Genomic DNA, 19,233 nt, shown 5'->3' on the forward strand with positions numbered 1-19,233 from the left:
AATTGAAGTACTTTTTTCAGTTGATGAAATTGATTATCAATAGAGAAAATTATTATAATTTTATCAATACAGAATTAGTTGAATGAATTGTTGATGTACTAAGTTCTTAGTCAACAATAATACAATATCGGTATTTATCCAATCATAATTTTTTTCATTTGAATTGGAAAATATTCATAAGCTCCTATCAATTTATCATTCGTAACAATGAATTCTTCAAAACATGAATTTAATCAAATAAAAAATTGCCCATACTTCTGTATTCATGTTCGCATGTTTTCCACTTGTGATGGATAGCCAAAATATTGTGGAGCGAGCTGCACGGCGAATTGTAGTCGAGGGCTCTGATTGGCTGAAAAGTTCAGCGTTCGGAGTGAGGTGAGGCGAGCAGTTAGAACAGAGGTAAGCGGCACGGCGAATGGTTCGGAGTACGGTACGGCGAATGATTAACAGCTGATTTTTAACATTATGAAACATATGCTCATGTTCGTTGAAAGGCAAGATGTTCGGAGGAATGCACGGTTTGCTGCGTGGTTCGAGGTTCGGTTCGGCATGTGTGGACGCACCTTTAGTTGTTACAGGACATTTATACAGATCACAGGCCAAAGCAACATAATAATCTATCTTCTTCTTCTTCTTCTTCTACTACTACCTATATCTGGAAGGCTAAGCCCCGACAAACTGAAATCACACCACAGCCCAAACTACTAAGCCTAAAAACTTGAAATTTCGCACAATTGTTTATTGTAGCCTCAAAACATCCATTACAATAGGATTTTCAGAAATCTGCCCCCCCCCTCCCGAGGGAGCTGGGCCCCCCAAAATTTTCACTTTTTAACCGTTCATTGTCAGATCTATGCAGAAAAATTCCAATCAGAAGCACAGGGAGGTTCAGGAGAGGGCACTTTTCGAAAATTTTGATGTAAAATCACACTACAGCTCAAACTAATTGTCCTACAGACTTGAAACTTTGCACAAATATTCTTCAAACATGCTAGACGCGCACTAAGAACGGATTTTGAGATATTTTGCCTCTAAGGGTTTCAAAGGATGAAAAAGGATCCTATATATATAGTCTACATTTTTTGTTAATATTTTGTGAATAAAAATTACGAGTTGATGAGAGATTCGAGTAATTCCTTATATTTGATCCAAATGGTTATTCATAATACAGTAGTTGGGGTCACTGTAATCAAAGTTTTTTATTTTGTAGAGCTTATAAATTCCATACGTCGTATTGATTGACCATAATGTGTATCCAGTGTCCATAATTAATGGCTTACTGGTCCCTCATAGATTTATAGTATTCCTGGTGATTGAGCCTGTCTTTTTCAGCGTTGTCTATTAATAATGAAGCTTAATTTCAACTAGCTTACCCAGCAAACTTCGTACCGCCAATGTATCTCATGTTACACTTGACTTTATTTGGTGAATAATGAAATTTATCTTACAATCAACATGTTCATTTACATCTCAATACGGACTTCCTATGTGCTTAGTCATGTAGCATTCATTATTCCGAAAACATATTATTCTTCTCAATCAATTGGTTGTAATATCTATCAGTAAAGTTTTCAATTAAAAAAAAAAGGTTATATCAATGTTTCAAAGAAAAATATTCAATGTTTTCATAGCTGTAGATTGTCGCTATATGGTCCAGGAAATATGTGATGTTCGATGAATCACACAGAATTCCATATTCTTTCCATTTTAGGATGAATATAAGCTACGCTATATATATAATATATTGTAACATATTTTAATTTGGATAGATAAATAAAAATCTCTAGTTGAAATATTTATAGGTCTAAGTGAAGTAATAGGCTAATATTGCCAAAGATGATAACGTTAAAGATTAGATAATATCAGACATCCTGGCTAAATTGAACAACGGCCTAAGAGGAATGGAAATAATTTTTGCTACTATATAATATTATATAAAATATTGAAAATTGAGGTTAGGCATAAAACATTTACTGATCGGCGACCTAACGATCGACCGAGCCATACAACGTAGAATCTGACCAAACACCTTGGCAGAAATTTATTGTGGCAAAACAGTATGCAACTTGAGGAACTAAAAGTCTCACGTGGCTAATTATTGTAATGTATGAAACAACTAATAATCTATAAAAAATTACCTGGCATGTAAAAAGCATATTTAAAAACTCCAACAAGAATAATTAAATGTATTAAGGAAGTAGGAGGTTACTGGGCGCATGAATACTGTAATAATTTGCATGCACCAATCAAATAGTGGCAATTGATAGGCGGCAATAGTGAGCCAGTTCAAATATATTTGTAAATATTTCTACAAATGATAAGAATTTATAAAAAATTGTTGTATAGTTTATGTTTTGGATATGGCCCAAAGGCAAAGAAATTGTTAAAGATGTAACATAATTAATAATTTAATATTTTGGTACGGTCTATTTGAACCTTAAATTTAGAAATCAGAAATGAAAATTGTAAAAATGAGAAACGAGAACCACACTCGCCTGCCAACTACCACCATGAGAGGTCACCAAAAATTATAGAGCGTAATACCTTGCTATACCTTGTAATAATTTAAAGTTAAATTGAATTACTAAATTTCTCATAAGACATTGTGATGCTCATATAAAGCAAAAGTCATTTTTAAATAATTTCTCAACCCCTTGGAAGAGACGACTCCGGCTACAATAATCCAGGACCACCAGGAGTTGGATTGACATCAGCAGCTCATAAGAAAATTCCGGCACATGAGTGAAAAATATTGAAATAGTGATAGTGCGCCCTCAGTGCTTCGAAATTACATAATAATCAAAGCTAGCTCGTCGAAAGGGTTTCTTATAAATTAAGAATTTGGTAAAAATACTTGTGCAAGTAAAGATAGTATAAAAGGTATTTATTAGATAGTAACGAATCAATCCACATATCAGAAGATCTATCAATCAAAGAAGTCTGAGATCTAGGCTATTAATACAATATTCATATGATCATTAATTTCTGCAATATAATTTACGACAGTTTAATGTAGCTCTGATTCACTAGATGAATTGCTCTATTTACTCCTTCAGGTGCCGAATCTCGCACCCTGAGTTAAACAATATATTTATAACAAAGAAATCTATTAGAAACTAGAGAATTTAATATATATATTGGGATTACTAGTTTGTCAATTTATCATGCTGACCTAAGAATTCAGTCTAAATAGAATTGTCCAAGTCAACAAGTATTAGCAAGCTGATATCGCAGCTACATGCGAATAAATGCATATGATCATAAAAATGAAAGCACATGGTAACGTTTCGTGCTATAAAATTTAAAGAATAGTATTTAGCCTGTGATATTTTATTGATTTCGATTATTGTTTTATCTTATATTATATATTTTTTGTTGCTCTATATATTTTTGCTCTGATTTATTTTTTGAGATATTTGTTAATATATGTATCAAATTGTTTATGGTGTATGATTTATTTTTTATTCCTCAATACTATAGGATAAGTATTATAGATATATATGTTTTAATGAATTATCAGAATTATTGTGGAAGCTCATATCTGGGCCTATAAAGATTTTTATGAGACTATATCCTATAAAAAACCACGACCTGATTTTTATAGTTATTAAAATATTTCATGCTCTACCGATTGATGCCAAGCAGGAGGCTAATCGTTATTTAATTATAAAAAATAACGTGACAATATATATATATATATAAATATATATAAATATATATATATATATATTGTGATGAATTTTATAAATAGACCTCATGAGAAGAGAGGAAAATTGTGATTACCTTTTAAAATGAAAGAATTTGCTAAAGGAACGGTTAGCGACCGAGTGATAAAGCTTCCTTATCAGTAACTGTACATTAGATAAGGGTACCGTTCTGTACTGAATATTTTCTAGAAAATTATTTAATAAAATTATTATTATTCCGCAAATAAAGCACGAAGCATTTATGAATTGCTCATTGAATTTTGAGGTTACACTTTGTTTACTACCGATCAGATGTTTTAAAGCAGCCCAAACACAGCTGACTAATTCAACGAATTTTAAAATGTCATGCCAGATTCATGCACGCTATAATTTTATTTCTAAAAAAGTAAAAACTATCAATAAAGGACCAAGAATTTCGAATAAAAAATAAAATGTATGTATTATTGTTGAAATTATTTATTACTTAAAAAATTATATTATAATGTCAAGTATTATTGTAACTAACTAGGTCATAGCATGAACATTATATTATTGATAAGAACAACAGAAATTAATTATCACAGTCTCAAACATAATAAAAATTGTATAAGAATATTAATTTATTGATTATTACTTCAACTGAACCACATGGTGATTAAATCTCTTTGGCAAACCTAAGCCAATCATAGTGCATAGAAATAGCACCAAAAAGGTGATCGTTTGAAAACAACACATGTAATCTACTATCAGACAACAAACCTGCCTTATCATATGCGCTAGCACATGTACATTGTATGAGAGGAACTATGTCTAGGAGATTAAGCAGTTTTAAGAATTATATAAATTGAATTATTATCGTGATTAAAGGAATTATATTCTATTGCTTGCCACTGACGTCATGTCTACGTCACAATCGTTCCACCAATGGCAAATTTTTATGCAAATTTATTACACCGAGATTCTCAGAAGAAAGGTTCTAGCCAAGAAGCTTAGAGAAAAGATGGCACTTCCCTTTTGAAATCCTCACCATTCAGACCTCGTTAAAGTTACCAAGACCTATCTGTAAGATTTTCGTTCGATTTTGTATGTTTTATTTGTGAGCCAATATTTTAGGCTATTCTATTTGTTATTCGTAAATCTATGTTCATCAATCGATAAATTGAAAGTTTAAAGTTGAATTATCCCTTAATTAATTTGGTGAAGGAAATATTTAAATTAAAATTCCCCACGTGCTGAGACCAAAGCCTGGATTGCTGCCAACCAAACGATTTTGATCCAAAGAAGAAAACCACGACCGCCAAGGAATTTCACGTGAGTTATAAGTTTAAAGGGGCCCCAATCTACGCTTCAAAAATATTTCAGTGCAGAAGATATAAAATTTTCTTCGTTAAATTAATGGCCACCCCGACAAGCGCTTTTAGTTATTAAGAGCCTAGAATTTATTCATATAGAATTTCTAAGAACTTGTGGTTGATTAACTATCCTCCACTGCCAGAACCACGACCCCGAACAATTTTAAAAAACATTTTTTATTCATTTTTCACTATTTTTTCAAAACTATTAAATTTTATCAATTGTAAAATTCTGTCGAATCATGCATGGTGTCATGCAAATACAAGAAAATTGCTAATCATCTTTGTTAATGCTAAATTATTACCAATCTGTAAATCAAATTCCGAATCTGCACTGTGTGAATATATATTTTATTATAATATATTTCAATTTTGTTAATCTGTCTTCTGAGTTCGATTATTTCCTAAGCCTATCAATTATTGTGTCTGATACATTCTATATTATCAAGAACCGATCGAATAAGATCATTGAAATAATTGAAGTAAGCTGGGTATTGGAACAGGTCCTAGTGGATGTAGTGAATGGGGTCAGATCGAGGTATTTATTCTCTGTCCTTACCTGCTCATATATCATCTTTCATCTGTTACCAACCTCGACTTAGGAGCGAATACATCAACAGTACAGCAGATGCAGCCAGAGATCATATAATTTCCTACAATAGAGCTAAAAACCCGACAAGACTCTGTTCTCGAAATATATTCCGAACGATATCTGGTCTTTGCACACTACCTTAATCTTCGGAACTTATTAGAGACGCAGTCCCGTAAATTATCTACATCGGGATTTTTGCCCGACCTGTATGATTTTGTATGCTCATTCTTCACAGGTAATAATTTTAAGGTATCCGTATTCAGTGTTTAGCGTCCGCTACACTACTTATAAAAATTTCATCACCATACAATCTGTCATAAGAAGAATCAAGGGTGAGCGAGCGTTTAGGCCTCCTGCGATTCCGACAATTGTATTGAATCTTGTAGTGAGTCAATCAGTCTGGTGTACACTTAGCGTCCACGCACGCAGTTACAAAATTTATAACCTCAACACTGTTGATTCAGTGCAAGATTCACCCTACGTGTATCGACTTATCCTTGGAGCTGAGAGTGACTCCCCCAGGAAAAGCTTTACATGATTTGGCGCCCAACTGTGATAGGCATTGAAGAGGTGGATAATCGACTACGAGGATTATATAGTTGCTCAGTATACTATAGCGCTGACAACGGGAAAATTTTTGAAAAATTCATGGTTGTGAATTTCTTCAAATTTAATATTAACTGTTCACTGTTATATAAAATAACAAGACGTGCCATATTCAATTTTTGAGCAGAAAAGAAATTTATCGATTGATGAATTTTGTAGAGAAAAAATCGAACTCAGAATTTCATTATTGTGTTACTTGAAAATTGGTCATATTATAAGTCATAGGTATAAGAAATACCATAAGAAAGGTGATATTATTTTAAGAGTATTAGGTCTATATTAAATCAATTTATAGAAATTTACAGAAAAGAGGATTGAAGTTATTTACATTTTTAAAAGTTTTTAAGGCATAAAAAGGGAAGCCAAACTAAATCACGGATATATTGTGGAATAATTCAAGCAGAACACTGCTGCTTTTATATAAAATTTTGTGAAGAATACTAGCCTTATATGGAATTGCGGCAAGAACTTATAAGAGTAAAATATTTATAATAGTAATAAAAATAAATTATAAGAGGCGTACCTGCGTTACCGCATAATTATCCATTGTGTATCCTTTATGTTATTATCGTTTTATGTTAACGATATTGCTAATTTGATTCACTTCATCACTGAAAACATTGCTAAATCACTTTTTCTGTATTTCATTCACTGTGAAGCTACAACAATTTCACTTGGATCTTTTATTCAATTATTTTGTATATCACATCAGCACTTTCACGTTTTTTATTCACTACACCTTTTCGCCGCGTTATTTTTTCGCAAACCATGGCAGGAAACGACCCGGTCAATCCAAGTCTATCGGACCCCGAGGACATCTCACCCGATCGCTCACCGCCATCCGCATCTGCCACCGCATCCGCCGATTTCCATCCACATATACTGGATGACTTGTCATCGACGCAGGTGGAGGAGAGCTGCATTCTAGTGGAAGATCCGTCGGCAGCCCAGGAGCCGGAGGACGAAACATTGGGAGAGCATACGGACGACGACGCCCCAGAAACAGGAACTCCCATTTCTCGCACCGTCGCTCGGATGAAGAACCAGCGGATAACCGTTAGCCATACACCCGCTCCCGCAATAGATTGGAACACCCTCCTGGAAGCAATAAATGATTTGAAGAGAGACAATAAACAATCAAAGGAAGAATTAAAGGAAGACATCAAACAATTAAAGGAAGACAACAAACAATTAAGTAAAGACAACAAACAAACAAAGGAAGAATTAAAAGAAGACAATAAACAAGCAAAGGAAGAATTAAAGAAGGAAATTCAAGAGGTAAAGAAAGACAACAAGCAAACCAATGAAGCAATAAACAAGCTGAATAAGGAAGTTCAAGAAGCAAAGAAGATAAATGAACAGGGTTTGGAGAGGTTGAGTCAGCGGGTGGACGGAGCATTCCGTGACACCGATAATACCATCAAAAAATTAACTGAGTGTCTGGATGAATCCATTGTGGAAACAAATAACCGATTGGATCAGATATCCCAGGATATGCATACGAAGGTAATCAACGTCGAAGTCACCCTAAAGGAACACATACGTGTGGAGATGGATACTCTGAAAGAGAAAGTAGTTGATCAAGCCAAACAGCATTGCATCAAAGCAGGAGAGCAGATAACACAAAGCGTGCAGGCCAAAGTCAATGAACATATCTCTACGTGTCAAAATGAGAACGAGGACATTATACGGCGAGTCGAAGGGCAACTTGAACCAGTTACGACCAACATAACAAATTTGAAGAGTCATGTTAGCACCCTGAGTGAAAAGCAGACTACTATCAGCTCTCAGGTGGACAGTTTGACTATACAATACAGCGACCTACATAGACGATGTGACATTGCCGCCGAGCAAAAGAAGAGTGCTGATGCCGAGGTCCAGAAAAGATTTGAGCAGACGGATACCCGCATCACTCAGATGGAAACCCACATAAGTCACTCTCGGGCCAACCTAGGACTGTCCACGCCCTCAGAGTCACACAGCACCACCACAATTTTTCAAAACCTGGGACATTTTGATGACACCTCAGCGTCTATGCCCCCAAAACCCTTCATCGAACAACTGAGATCTGTTCAAGAGCTTACCCCCACACCCTGGCCCATATGGAAATTCAAATTATTCACTCTGTTGTCCGGAGAACCCTTACTTCTCCTTCACGGACGCACCGCCGAATTTATTAGTCTATCCAAATTCATAGATGCCTTCTGGAGCAATATTGGGGACAAGACCGACAGCGAGTTATACTATCTGACATCGTATCCTGCAAATACTCACCTCGAAGTGGCCAAACATGCACCGCCTTCGTATCAAACATCAGATACCAAAATTCACAACTGGATACACCTTTCGCCGAGTTAGCACTTACTCAGATTATTATTCGGAAGCTGCCTTACCCAATACAGATGGCACTAGCGACTAGTCATGTTAAGACCATCAAAGAACTGGAAAATCATCTCCATGAAATCCAAGCAGTGCATCGCGAAGATTACAACTTCATTGTGCGACAAGAGCATCCGCATCAAGATCCCCAACCCCAACATAATATGTCACCTTTTTCTAACACCCGCCGTCCCTTTAATTCTGCTAATAACCAGGACCGCAACACGAATTTTCAACGGCGACTAAATAAAGAAAACCAACCAGAAAAAAGGAGGAATTTCCAGAACCACAACCAGCAGTCTGATACAAACCGGAGAAATGCATACTATCATGATGGACGAGACCGCATAAACCAACACCGTAACCCATACTCCAACAACGCCGCACATAGCAGGAACAACAACTATAACCGGATGGGAAATGAGAAAGCAAATCAGCATCAAACGACGCCCAACGAGAACCAGGGAAGAAAATCAGATATGGCCGAGAAAACACAAGGGTCCTCAACGCCGCAGAAAATCTGACTATATGGAAATCACCCGCCACAGTCGCCCATCACCTGTTTACACACGGAGAGAAATGGTAATCAATTAGCAGAAGAACAACCGCCAATTAAAAATACTGATCCGCCACTCCCGCCAGTCGAAATAGTCCATGGCAAGAAACCGAAACTCAGAGGAATCTACCGCTGTTGCCGCTCTATACGGTTTAAGCCTACCCAACCTGCAAAAACGAATAAAATGGAAAATCTAGACAACCTCACCGATCCAGATACAGGAAAAGAATCTACATGTCTTACCGCGCTATATAATAACATCAGAGAAACCTTGCTAGAAGAAGAAAACTCCGGCATTCAGGAAATACATGAACATTTTCAAACCTATATCACTATACAAATAGCCAGCCTACAATTCAAAGCCCTCATAGATACTGGATCACAAGTCAGTCTAATCCAGAATGACTAATATTCCCGCCTAAAAAACATAACAGAAATAGCCACATTACCATTAACCTCAACCTACCTATCAGGTGTCACGCCAGGACGTCGCCTCCGAATATCTAAACAATGCCTCCTGGAGATCCAAGTCGAAGGAAAGTGTTTCCCGTACTCCTTCCTGGTATTGCCTGCAAATGGACCACACATTATTATTGGTGCTGATTTCTTAGCCCACTATAACTCAAACATAAACTTCAAAAACCTCAAACTACAATTAACCGACAATAGCAACTGGACTAGTATCAATACTCAGATAATACTAAAGGCCAATGCGGGAGATGTAAGAGTAGTGAGATATCACATGGTTGAAGACTATATTCCTGAAAGAGAACACAGGGTGAAATACAGTCAAAGCGAGGAGAGCGAGATAATAGATCATGATTCAGTAGATGACTACAGTTTGGAAAACGAAACACCGGATGATACTGACATTTTGATGAAAAAATTGTTAAATGAAATTGATAATAATTCTGAATGGGGGCTCACCACTGAACAATCCATGAAAGAAATGTTCATGAAAAATTGCGCAGTGTTTTCAGAGCAGCCGAGATTGGCAAATCATTTTCAGTGCAAATTAGAGGTCAAACCACATGAGTCGTATTATAGGAAATCTTATCCCATTCCCTTTGCTCACCGTCAAGCGGCAGCTGCAGAAATAGATAGGATGGAAAGACTAGGCATTATTGAACCATCCACATCGCATTATAGTTTGCCTATTACCTGCATTTCAAAGAAGGACGGCTCCACCTGACTCTGTCTTGACGCTCGCCAGCTGAATATGATTCTCGACAACGACCGTGAAGCTCCCGCCCAGATCGATCAGGTGTTGCAGACGTTCCATGGCAAGACCATATACTCCACCGTCGACCTCAGTTCCGGATACTGGCAGGTACAAGTGGCAGAAGAATCTCGGGATTACCAGTCCTTCCTCTTCAACGGGCGAAATCTCAGGTTCACCTGACTCGCCTTTGGAATCAGAAACGCAATGGCTATATTTATACGCTGCCTAAGACAGTCAATTGGTGAAGACATTTCAGATTTTTGCGCTCTTTACATTGACGATGCAATTATTTCATCACAGAGTGTGGCAGAGCATATTCAACACCTTGATGTAGTATTCGGTAGATTAATAAAATGTGGTATGAAATTAAAATTATCAAAATGTGAATTTTTTGCCAAGAAGGTCAAATACCTCGGGCACATCATAACTGATAAAGGTATCATGCAAGACATTGACAAATTAGCAGCTATAAAAAACTTTCCATCTCCATCAAGTCGTAAACAGCTTCAACGTTTTATTGGTTTCCTACAATTCTATCGTCGCTTCAATAAACAGATGTCTCATTATACAGCACAACTGAGTCATGTTTTATCATCCTCTAAACCATGGACATGGGGGCTCAAAGAAGATGAAATTTTCAACCAGTTGAAGGATGCTTTTTTGAAAGCTGTTATATTTAATCACCCGAATCTAAACCAACCATTCCATATAAATGTTGACGCATCGGATTACGCCTTGGGTGCGGAAATTTTTCAATATGATGAGAAAGGAGAAAAAGGAGTCATAGCAAGACTATGAATGCAGCCCAGAAGAAGTACACAGTCATGGAAAAAGAACTACTAAGCATTGTCGAAGTATGCAAGAAATATAGAACGTTGTTGCTAGGCCAAAAGATTTTTGTTAACACAGACCATAAGGCCTTGACTTTTTTCAAAACAGCCAAGTTAACCAACAACCGACTGTCTAGATGGTTTCTGTTGTTACAAGAATTTGATCTGGAACTCACTCACCTGCCAGGTAAACGAAATCAAACCGCTGATTTCTTGTCCAGAGAAGGAAGTGACACCTATGCCAATGAGACGACATTCCAATGCTATGTAGCCGAAGATCAACCAGTGCCGTTACCCTTCAATATATCGCCACTCCTGCACACTGAACTCCTCACATCTGAAAAATTTAAAAGCGCACAATCAATGGACAACAAAATCACAGATCTCATTCACAAATTATCCAACCCTCCAGTAGAAGAACATCAGTATCTACAACGCTACACTGTCTTCAACGACCATTTATTTTATAAGGCCAATAAAAACTCCAATTTTTGGCATCTAGTCATACCACACACCCTAGAAAAGGACGTAATTTTGGAAACACATGAACGAATTGGTCACTTTGGCATAAAGAAAACAATACATGCCCTGAAAACATGTTATTACTTCGAAGGGTTGAATAAAAAGGTTACACAGTTAATAAGAGCCTGCGACATCTGTCAAAAAACAAAGCATAACCGTTTTCACATAGCAGGAGAAATGATACCTATCTTGCCTTCACAACCACTTGAATTAATATCAGCTGACATCTATGGGCCACTACCTCAGTCTATGCACCAAAAAACGCTTCATTTTTGTTTTAACATGCTTGTTCTCAAAGTATACCATGTTCTTCCCTATTGGTAAAATCACTGGTGAAAAACTAGCCAGATGCATCACCGAAAGATGGACCAATGAAGTTGGTAAACCACAGCGCATATTGTCGGACAATGCAACCTATTTTTGCAGTGCCAAGTGGAAACAAATTTTAGAACAAGCCGGCATTAAAACATCAAGAGTCTCGGCATACACTCCCAGCGCAAACCCAGTGAAAAGAAGAATGAAAGAGATTTCAAGATTTATGAGGGCATATAGCAGTCACCGTCATCAACAATGGGTCAAATACGTACCGTTCCTAGAACACTGCATAAATAACTGTGTAAGTGACAGTACCGGATACACTCCCCACGAAATTATATTTTGCACAAGAAACGAATCGTTCATTCAGAGCCTAATCAAGTTTCCAAATCCTGATAAACCTAACCCAAACTTATACCAACTGGTTCGAAATAGGTTAGACAAATCCGCACAACAAAGGAAAAAATATCATGATAAGGCTACAAAGAAGTTCAAATATGAAATCAGAGATGAAGTACTGGTAAAAGCACATAAATCTTCAGATGCCCTAGGCAAGTTAACCAAAAAATTCTTTCATCTTTACACAGGACCGCATCGAGTGACCGACGTTTCACAACACAACACTATCAAGATTCAAGATTCTGAGAACACCAATAATCACTGGTGGGAAAACGTAATTAATGTAAAACCCTACAGAAGAGCCTAACCAATAAACAACTTCAACTCATCTAATAAACAACGATTCACTTCAAAAGAAGAAATTGAAATCAACTTTAAGTCAAGAAAATAAAACTGAAAACAACTTTAAAAATTTACCAACCTGATCAAGCCATCCACCTCGTGTTACAGTCATCACAGGAAAAATCGCCTAGTACAATCCGCACAACTGAAAAACAGAAACAAAAATTATATTATCAACAGAAAATAATTGTAAATTAGAAATCAGATGAAATTAGTAGTGAATAGGAGGAAAGAAAATAAACAAAGTTTATTTGAAAAAAATGTGTAAATCTAACCTCGAAATACAGAATCAAAAGAAAAATCTATTTAGAGCTAAAGCCTGTTCGATAATTCCTTCGTCACACCAGTCAATGTGTGCGAGATCATAGAGTAAATTTTATGAATCTAAGCAATATCGTTATTAATTATTAAAATCTATTATTAAATGTGAAAATATAAGTAAAAAACGCAACCAAAAATATATATTTATGTTAAATTGCACGAAATACGCATGTTCTATGTATATGAATGTATCTCTAAAAAGCTCAAAAGAAAATGAAATTCTTACCTTCAAATACGAAAATTTATTATTGTTGCATTAAAAGATCATGAATTGTAATTCAAATCAATGAAAATGAGCTTGAAAACATAGTATTAGTAACCAGCATTGATAAAAATCGAAAATCACTTCAAGTGTAACCCTGTTTGTACACAACGTACTAAGCGTAAAAAAGAAATTGCTCGAATCAAGCGGTAGACAATTGTCAAGTCACCGAAATTAATCACCTTCTCACCCAACATATGTAAAAGCCAAAACCAAGAGTCAAAACTTGTAATAATAATGAAAAATGATGAAAATCTATATTTGTTGCGAATACTGTTTGAATCTTAAGAGGATAATATGTTGAATCTTGTTATATTTGTTATAGTTATGGGTCTGCTCATAAGCCACCCGTGAATGGAAGTCGTGGAGTTGTTTTAATGAAGGATCCAAAGGGACCTCGTTAATTATTGCATTCCGATTGTATCCAATGGAAGGAACAATCAATTATTTATTTTTCTCGTAGCCAAAAGTGCACGATATATTGTTTTTAGTGCTAAGTGTGGAGTTTTTGTAAAAGTAAGGAGATGAAATGATGTATTCATCACAATATCAGATTTTTCAAATAGTCATTGTTTCGACTCATCTCCCAATTACCTATTTAAAATATCCTGGGGGCTTTTGTGTGATGAATTTTTTAAATAGACCTCATAAGAAGAGAGGAAAATTGTGATTACCTTTTGAAATGAAAGAATTTGCTAAAGGAACGGTTAGCAACCGAGCGATAAAGCTTCCTTATCAGTAACTGTACATTAGATAAGAGTACTGTTCTGTACTGAATATTTTCTAGAAAATTATTTAATAAAATTATAATTATTCCGCAAATAAAGCACGAACCATTTATGAATTGCTCATTGAATTTTGAGGTTACACTTTGTTTACTACCGATCAGATGTTTTAAAGCAGCCCAAACACAGCTGACTAATTCAACGAATTTTAAAATGTCATGCCAGATTCATGCACGCTATAATTTTATTTCTAAAAAAGTAAAAACTATCAATAAAGGACCAAGAATTTCGAATAAAAAATAAAATGTATGTATTATTGTTGAAATTATTTATTACTTAAAAAATTATATTATAATGTCAAGTATTATTGTAACTAACTAGGTCATAGCATGAACATTATATTATTGATAAGAACGACAGAAATTAATTATAACAGTCTCAAACATAATAAAAATTGTATAAGGATATTAATTTATTAATTATTACTTCAACTGAACCACATGGTGATTAAATCTCTTTGGCAAACCTAAGCCAATCATAGTGCATAGAAATAGCACCGAAAAGGTGATCGTTTGAAAACAACACATGTTAATCTACTATCAGACAACAAACCTGCCTTATCATATACGCTAGCACATTTACATTGTATGAGAGGAACTATGTCTAGGAGATTAAGCAGTTTTAAGAATTATATAAATTGAATTATTATCGTGATTAAAGGAATTATATTCTATTGCTTGCCACTGACGTCATGTCTACGTCACAATCGTTCCACCAATGGCAAATTTTTATGCAAATTTATTACACCGAGATTCTCAGAAGAAAGGTTCCAGCCAAGCAGCTTAGAGAAAAGACGGCACTTCCCTTTTGAAATCCTCACCATTCAGACCTCGTTAAAGTTACCAAGACTTATCTGTAAGATTTTCGTTCGATTTTATATGTTTCATTTGTGAGCCAATATTTTAGGCTATTCTATTTGTTATTCGTAAATCTATGTTCATCAATCGATAAATTAAAAGTTTAAAGTTAAATTATCCCTTAATTAATTTGGTGAAGGAAATATTTAAATTAAAATTCCCCACGTGCTGAGACCGAAGCCTGGATTGCTGCCGACCAAACGATTTTGATCCAAAGAAGAAAACCACGACCGCCAAGGAATTTCACGTGAGTTATAAGTTTAAAGGGGCCCCAATCTACGCTTCGAAAATATTTGAGTGCAGAAGATATAGAATTTTCTTCGTTAAATTAATGGCCACGCCGACAAGCGCTTTTAGTTATTAAGAGCCTAGAATTTATTCATATAGAATTTCTAAGAACTTGTGGTTGATTAACTATCCTCCGCTGCCAGAACCACGACCCCGAACAATTTTAAAAAACATTTTTTATTCATTTTTCACTATTTTTTCAAAACTATTAAATTTTATCAATTGTAAAATTCTGTCGAATCATGCATGGTGTCATGCAAATACAAGAAAATTGCTAATCATCTTTGTTAATGCTAAATTATTACCAATCTGTAAATCAAATTCCGAATCTGCACTGTGTGATCATATATTTTATCATAATATATTTCAATTTTGTTAATCCGTCTTCTGAGTTCGATTATTTCTTAAGCCTATCAATTATTGTGTCTGATACGTTCTATATTATCAAGAACCGATCGAATAAGATCATTGAAATAATTGAAGTAAGCTGGATATTGGAACAGGTCCAAGTGGATGTAGTGAGTGGGGTCAGATCCAGGTATTTATTCTCTGTCCTTACCTGCTCATATATCAGCTTTTATCTGTTACCAACCTCGACTTAGGAGCGAATACATCAACAGTACAGCAGATGCAGCCAGAGATCATATAATTTCCTACAATAGAGCTTAAAACCCAACAAGACTCTGTTCTCGAAATATATTCCAAACGATATCTGGTCTTTGCACCCTACCTTAATCTTCGGAACTTATTAGAGACGCAGTCCCATAAATTATCTACATCGGGATTTTCGCTCGACCTGTATGATTTTGTATGCTCATTCTTCACAGGTAATAATTTTAAGGTATCCGTATTCAGTGTTTAGCGTCCGCTACACTACTTATAAAAATTTCATCACCATACAATCTGTCATAAGAAGAATCAAGGGTGAGCGAGCATTTAGGCCTCCTGCGATTCTGACAATTGTATTGAATCTTGTAGTGAGTCAATCAGTCTGGTGTACACTTAGCGTCCACGCACGCAGTTACAAAATTTATAACCTCAACACCGTTGATTCAGTGCAAGATTCACCCTACGTGTATCGACTTATCCTTGGAGGTGAGAGTGACTCCCCCAGGAAAAGCTTTACAATATATATATATATATATATATATATAATATATATATATATATATATATATATATACTCTCTTTCATTAGGTGAATAATTTTTTTCAACATTTTCCAGTTTCTCAATGATAGGGGAGTGATAATTATTTGTATAGGTCTTCTAAGGAACATTATCAACAGCTGGTACCAATCAACCACACTTCAACTCCAAACAACCGTTTTAATACCAGTACACAATAATTTATCACAGGGTGATATGTTTATTACAGCTGGTAAATTTAGATGCTGAATCATATTATCACAATATGATCTTGAATCATGATCATCTTTTCGTTCTTCAGTAGCCGCTCGGCTGGAAATTTCGAAAACATATATGTCTGTAAAATGGATTAATAAATAATTATTATTAGTCCCCCTATTAAAATTTCTGTTCAGAAACCATCCCCAATATTCACACAACATATTCCCAAAGTTTCATGCCGTTATGTCAAGTATTTTTCAAGTCTACAGGGAACAATCAAACATACGAACAAACACACAGACATTCATTTTTTTATAAATAGATTTCCATTCGGCTCAAACAAAAGCCTCTCTAAATGAAGGTAGAATGATAAGGATTCAGTTCTGTTGTTTTTTACTTTTTTTCAAATCACTTTTAAAAAGTTCATGTAGTACCTACTATTGTGTTTGAGACACTTCTGGCGCTATCATAGTTTCACCACTATTCTGTTTCACAGTCCTATCTCTTGCAGTTGTTAACTATATCTATAATGATTATATAAAGTAAAGAGCTGGCTTATGCACGTACGGGATAGGAAAATTATGTTTGACGCATCATCACGTCTGAACTACTGGACTAATTAACTTGAAATTTTGCTTAATTAACCAAGGATGGTTATAGGCCTATTCTCAATTCTTCAAAATGTCATTACGTCAAGTTTTAAAATAGATCCTTGCGAAGCACGGGTTCTTGCTAGTTATATATAAGAGCATATCCAACGATTTTAGCAGTTTTTTTTCTAAAGTTTACAGGAAACTAGCAGTCAAAATAGATTTTAGCGGAAAACCTCTCATAAATGACAATATGTACATTAACCATTTAAACTTTATAATAAAACAAGTCACTGAGCAGGATGTCATTCGTCACGTGTCCAGCTTGCGTGATAGCTCCGCCCCTAGTTATGATTCTGTTTCTTCTGCATTCCAAAAAAATAATATAAATCTTTTCTTGAAACCTCTTCTCCACCTCTCAAATTTAAGTATCCTCAGCGATACTAATATACTAAGTATATTCCCCGATCCCTTCAAACTAGCGAAAGTAATTCCAATATTCAAATCTGGAGTGTATTTATGATAAAAGTAATTACTGACCTATTTCCCTGCTTAGCCTTTTCTCGAAAATTTTAGAAAATAGTGTCACGGGTCTAGCTCCATGGGGGGGACACAAAAATGGATAATTATGAACTTGGAGTCATTAAACAAAAAACCAAGATTATAATCCTGAACCATGAGTACTGATTCTCAGTATTAAATGCCTCACCTTGTGTCGGCATATGTCACATGTTGCTCCGTGGAGGGGCATGAATGTGCACTAAAAGAATAACAATAACTAGAGTAATTGAATTAGAAAAAACGAATAAACAGTTGGAAAATTTGAGGTTATGAACCTGTACTTCATAGTTGTAGGTTAGGTTGACTGACCTTCGTTTTATTGGGGTATGGCACTGAACTCTATACTAACTGGAATGGACTAGCAGCACAAAGAAGTGAGGCAGCTGGTAAAGATAGGCAACCCGCATTGCTGTAGGATTCGTCATTTTGTAACACATTGGCTCTTATGGATACATGCATTGCACAGTTTCAATTTCAATTTTATTTCTATATTGTATGTCTTATTCCATGGAAGCGTTATTTCTCCTTAATATTAAGCAGTTCATTGTTAACTTTTTGAGAGCAAAAATAATGAAATAGGTTCAATATGAATAAAGAAAAGATTTTTTTCATTTTTGACTGCAGTAGTTTTAGTATTGTCAACTTTTCACAAGCAAGGGAATAAGTTTGGGCCAGATTTCAGAGAAGCGTATCATTTATTAATTTTTATTTATTTAACAAGGACAAATATAAACTGTCATGAAATGATTGGGAATGAAAAAACAGGCTCATATTCCTTATTATTCCAATCCCGAATTTTGTTCGTACACAGTCCAAATGTGTGTCCAAATGAGGGCTGTGTTTAATTGAGACTATTAAACACAGTCTTATGTTTATTTTGATAGGATATACTATTCTTCTTGGATTAAATGATTTATTGTTATTGTTAGAGGGAAGATTTATGATTTATTGTTTAAGAGAATATCTCAATTTAATAATATAGGCCTACTTACAGCAGGCTATGAATGTAGAATTATGTAGGTGTGCATTGGTGTAATTTCAAATCATGTAAGAGTGGGAGTTTCAGAAATGGAGCAAATAACGAGGAAACATTTTATTATATTATATGACTATGATTAGCAAACAGTAAAATATGCTACATAATTACCAGAGTAAACTGAACAATTTGAAATTAATAGGTTTTAAAAATTAATTACAATTCAGCTGATAACAATCTCATATTTTTAAAAATAAAAGTAGGTGAATAAAATGATTATGTGGACTCATGATAATTCAATAACACAGGATTATTGAATATGTAATGATAGCAATATACTAGGTATTCTGATAACATTTCAAATCATGTATGTGTGGGAGTTTCAGAAATGATGCAAAGAAATCTATGAAGAAACATGTATATTGATAATTGTATTATAAT

The 19,233-nt window shown here is 35.1% G+C and overlaps 2 protein-coding genes across 2 annotated transcripts; both read right to left on the minus strand.

Annotated features, from left to right (window-relative positions):
• Positions 1–6,677: 6,677 nt before the first annotated feature.
• LOC120353400 lies at positions 6,678–9,784 on the minus strand. Its single transcript, XM_039436988.1, has 2 exons — positions 9,641–9,784; positions 6,678–7,337 (listed from the first exon to the last, which is right to left on the minus strand). Exons 1-2 carry the CDS (start codon positions 9,760–9,762, stop codon positions 6,923–6,925), a joined length of 537 nt encoding a protein of 178 aa, XP_039292922.1. The 5' UTR covers positions 9,763–9,784; the 3' UTR covers positions 6,678–6,922.
• A 462-nt stretch (positions 9,785–10,246) lies between these two features.
• LOC120353402 lies at positions 10,247–11,534 on the minus strand. The gene is made up of 2 exons (XM_039436991.1): positions 11,407–11,534; positions 10,247–10,581 (listed from the first exon to the last, which is right to left on the minus strand). Exons 1-2 carry the CDS (start codon positions 11,480–11,482, stop codon positions 10,343–10,345), a joined length of 315 nt encoding a protein of 104 aa, XP_039292925.1. The 5' UTR covers positions 11,483–11,534; the 3' UTR covers positions 10,247–10,342.
• Positions 11,535–19,233: the final 7,699 nt, after the last annotated feature.

Source organism: Nilaparvata lugens, chromosome 10, assembly GCF_014356525.2.
Source record: "Nilaparvata lugens isolate BPH chromosome 10, ASM1435652v1, whole genome shotgun sequence".
Taxonomy (NCBI): domain Eukaryota; kingdom Metazoa; phylum Arthropoda; class Insecta; order Hemiptera; family Delphacidae; genus Nilaparvata; species Nilaparvata lugens.

Excerpts from the sequence above, each read along its gene's own strand:
- LOC120353400 (XM_039436988.1), bottom strand. The coding sequence starts at position 9,762 with ATGTGTGGTCCATTTGCAGGCAATACCAGGAAGGAGTACGGGAAACAC. Across the intron at positions 7,338-9,640 it reads CCTGGCGTGACACCTGATAG|GAGGGTGTTCCAATCTATTG; the intron begins GTAGGTTGAGGT and ends TATTGCTTCCAG.
- LOC120353402 (XM_039436991.1), bottom strand. The coding sequence starts at position 11,482 with ATGTCGTCTCATTGGCATAGGTGTCACTTCCTTCTCTGGACAAGAAAT. Across the intron at positions 10,582-11,406 it reads TGATTTCGTTTACCTGGCAG|GCGAGTCAGGTGAACCTGAG; the intron begins GTGAGTGAGTTC and ends CTGATTCCAAAG.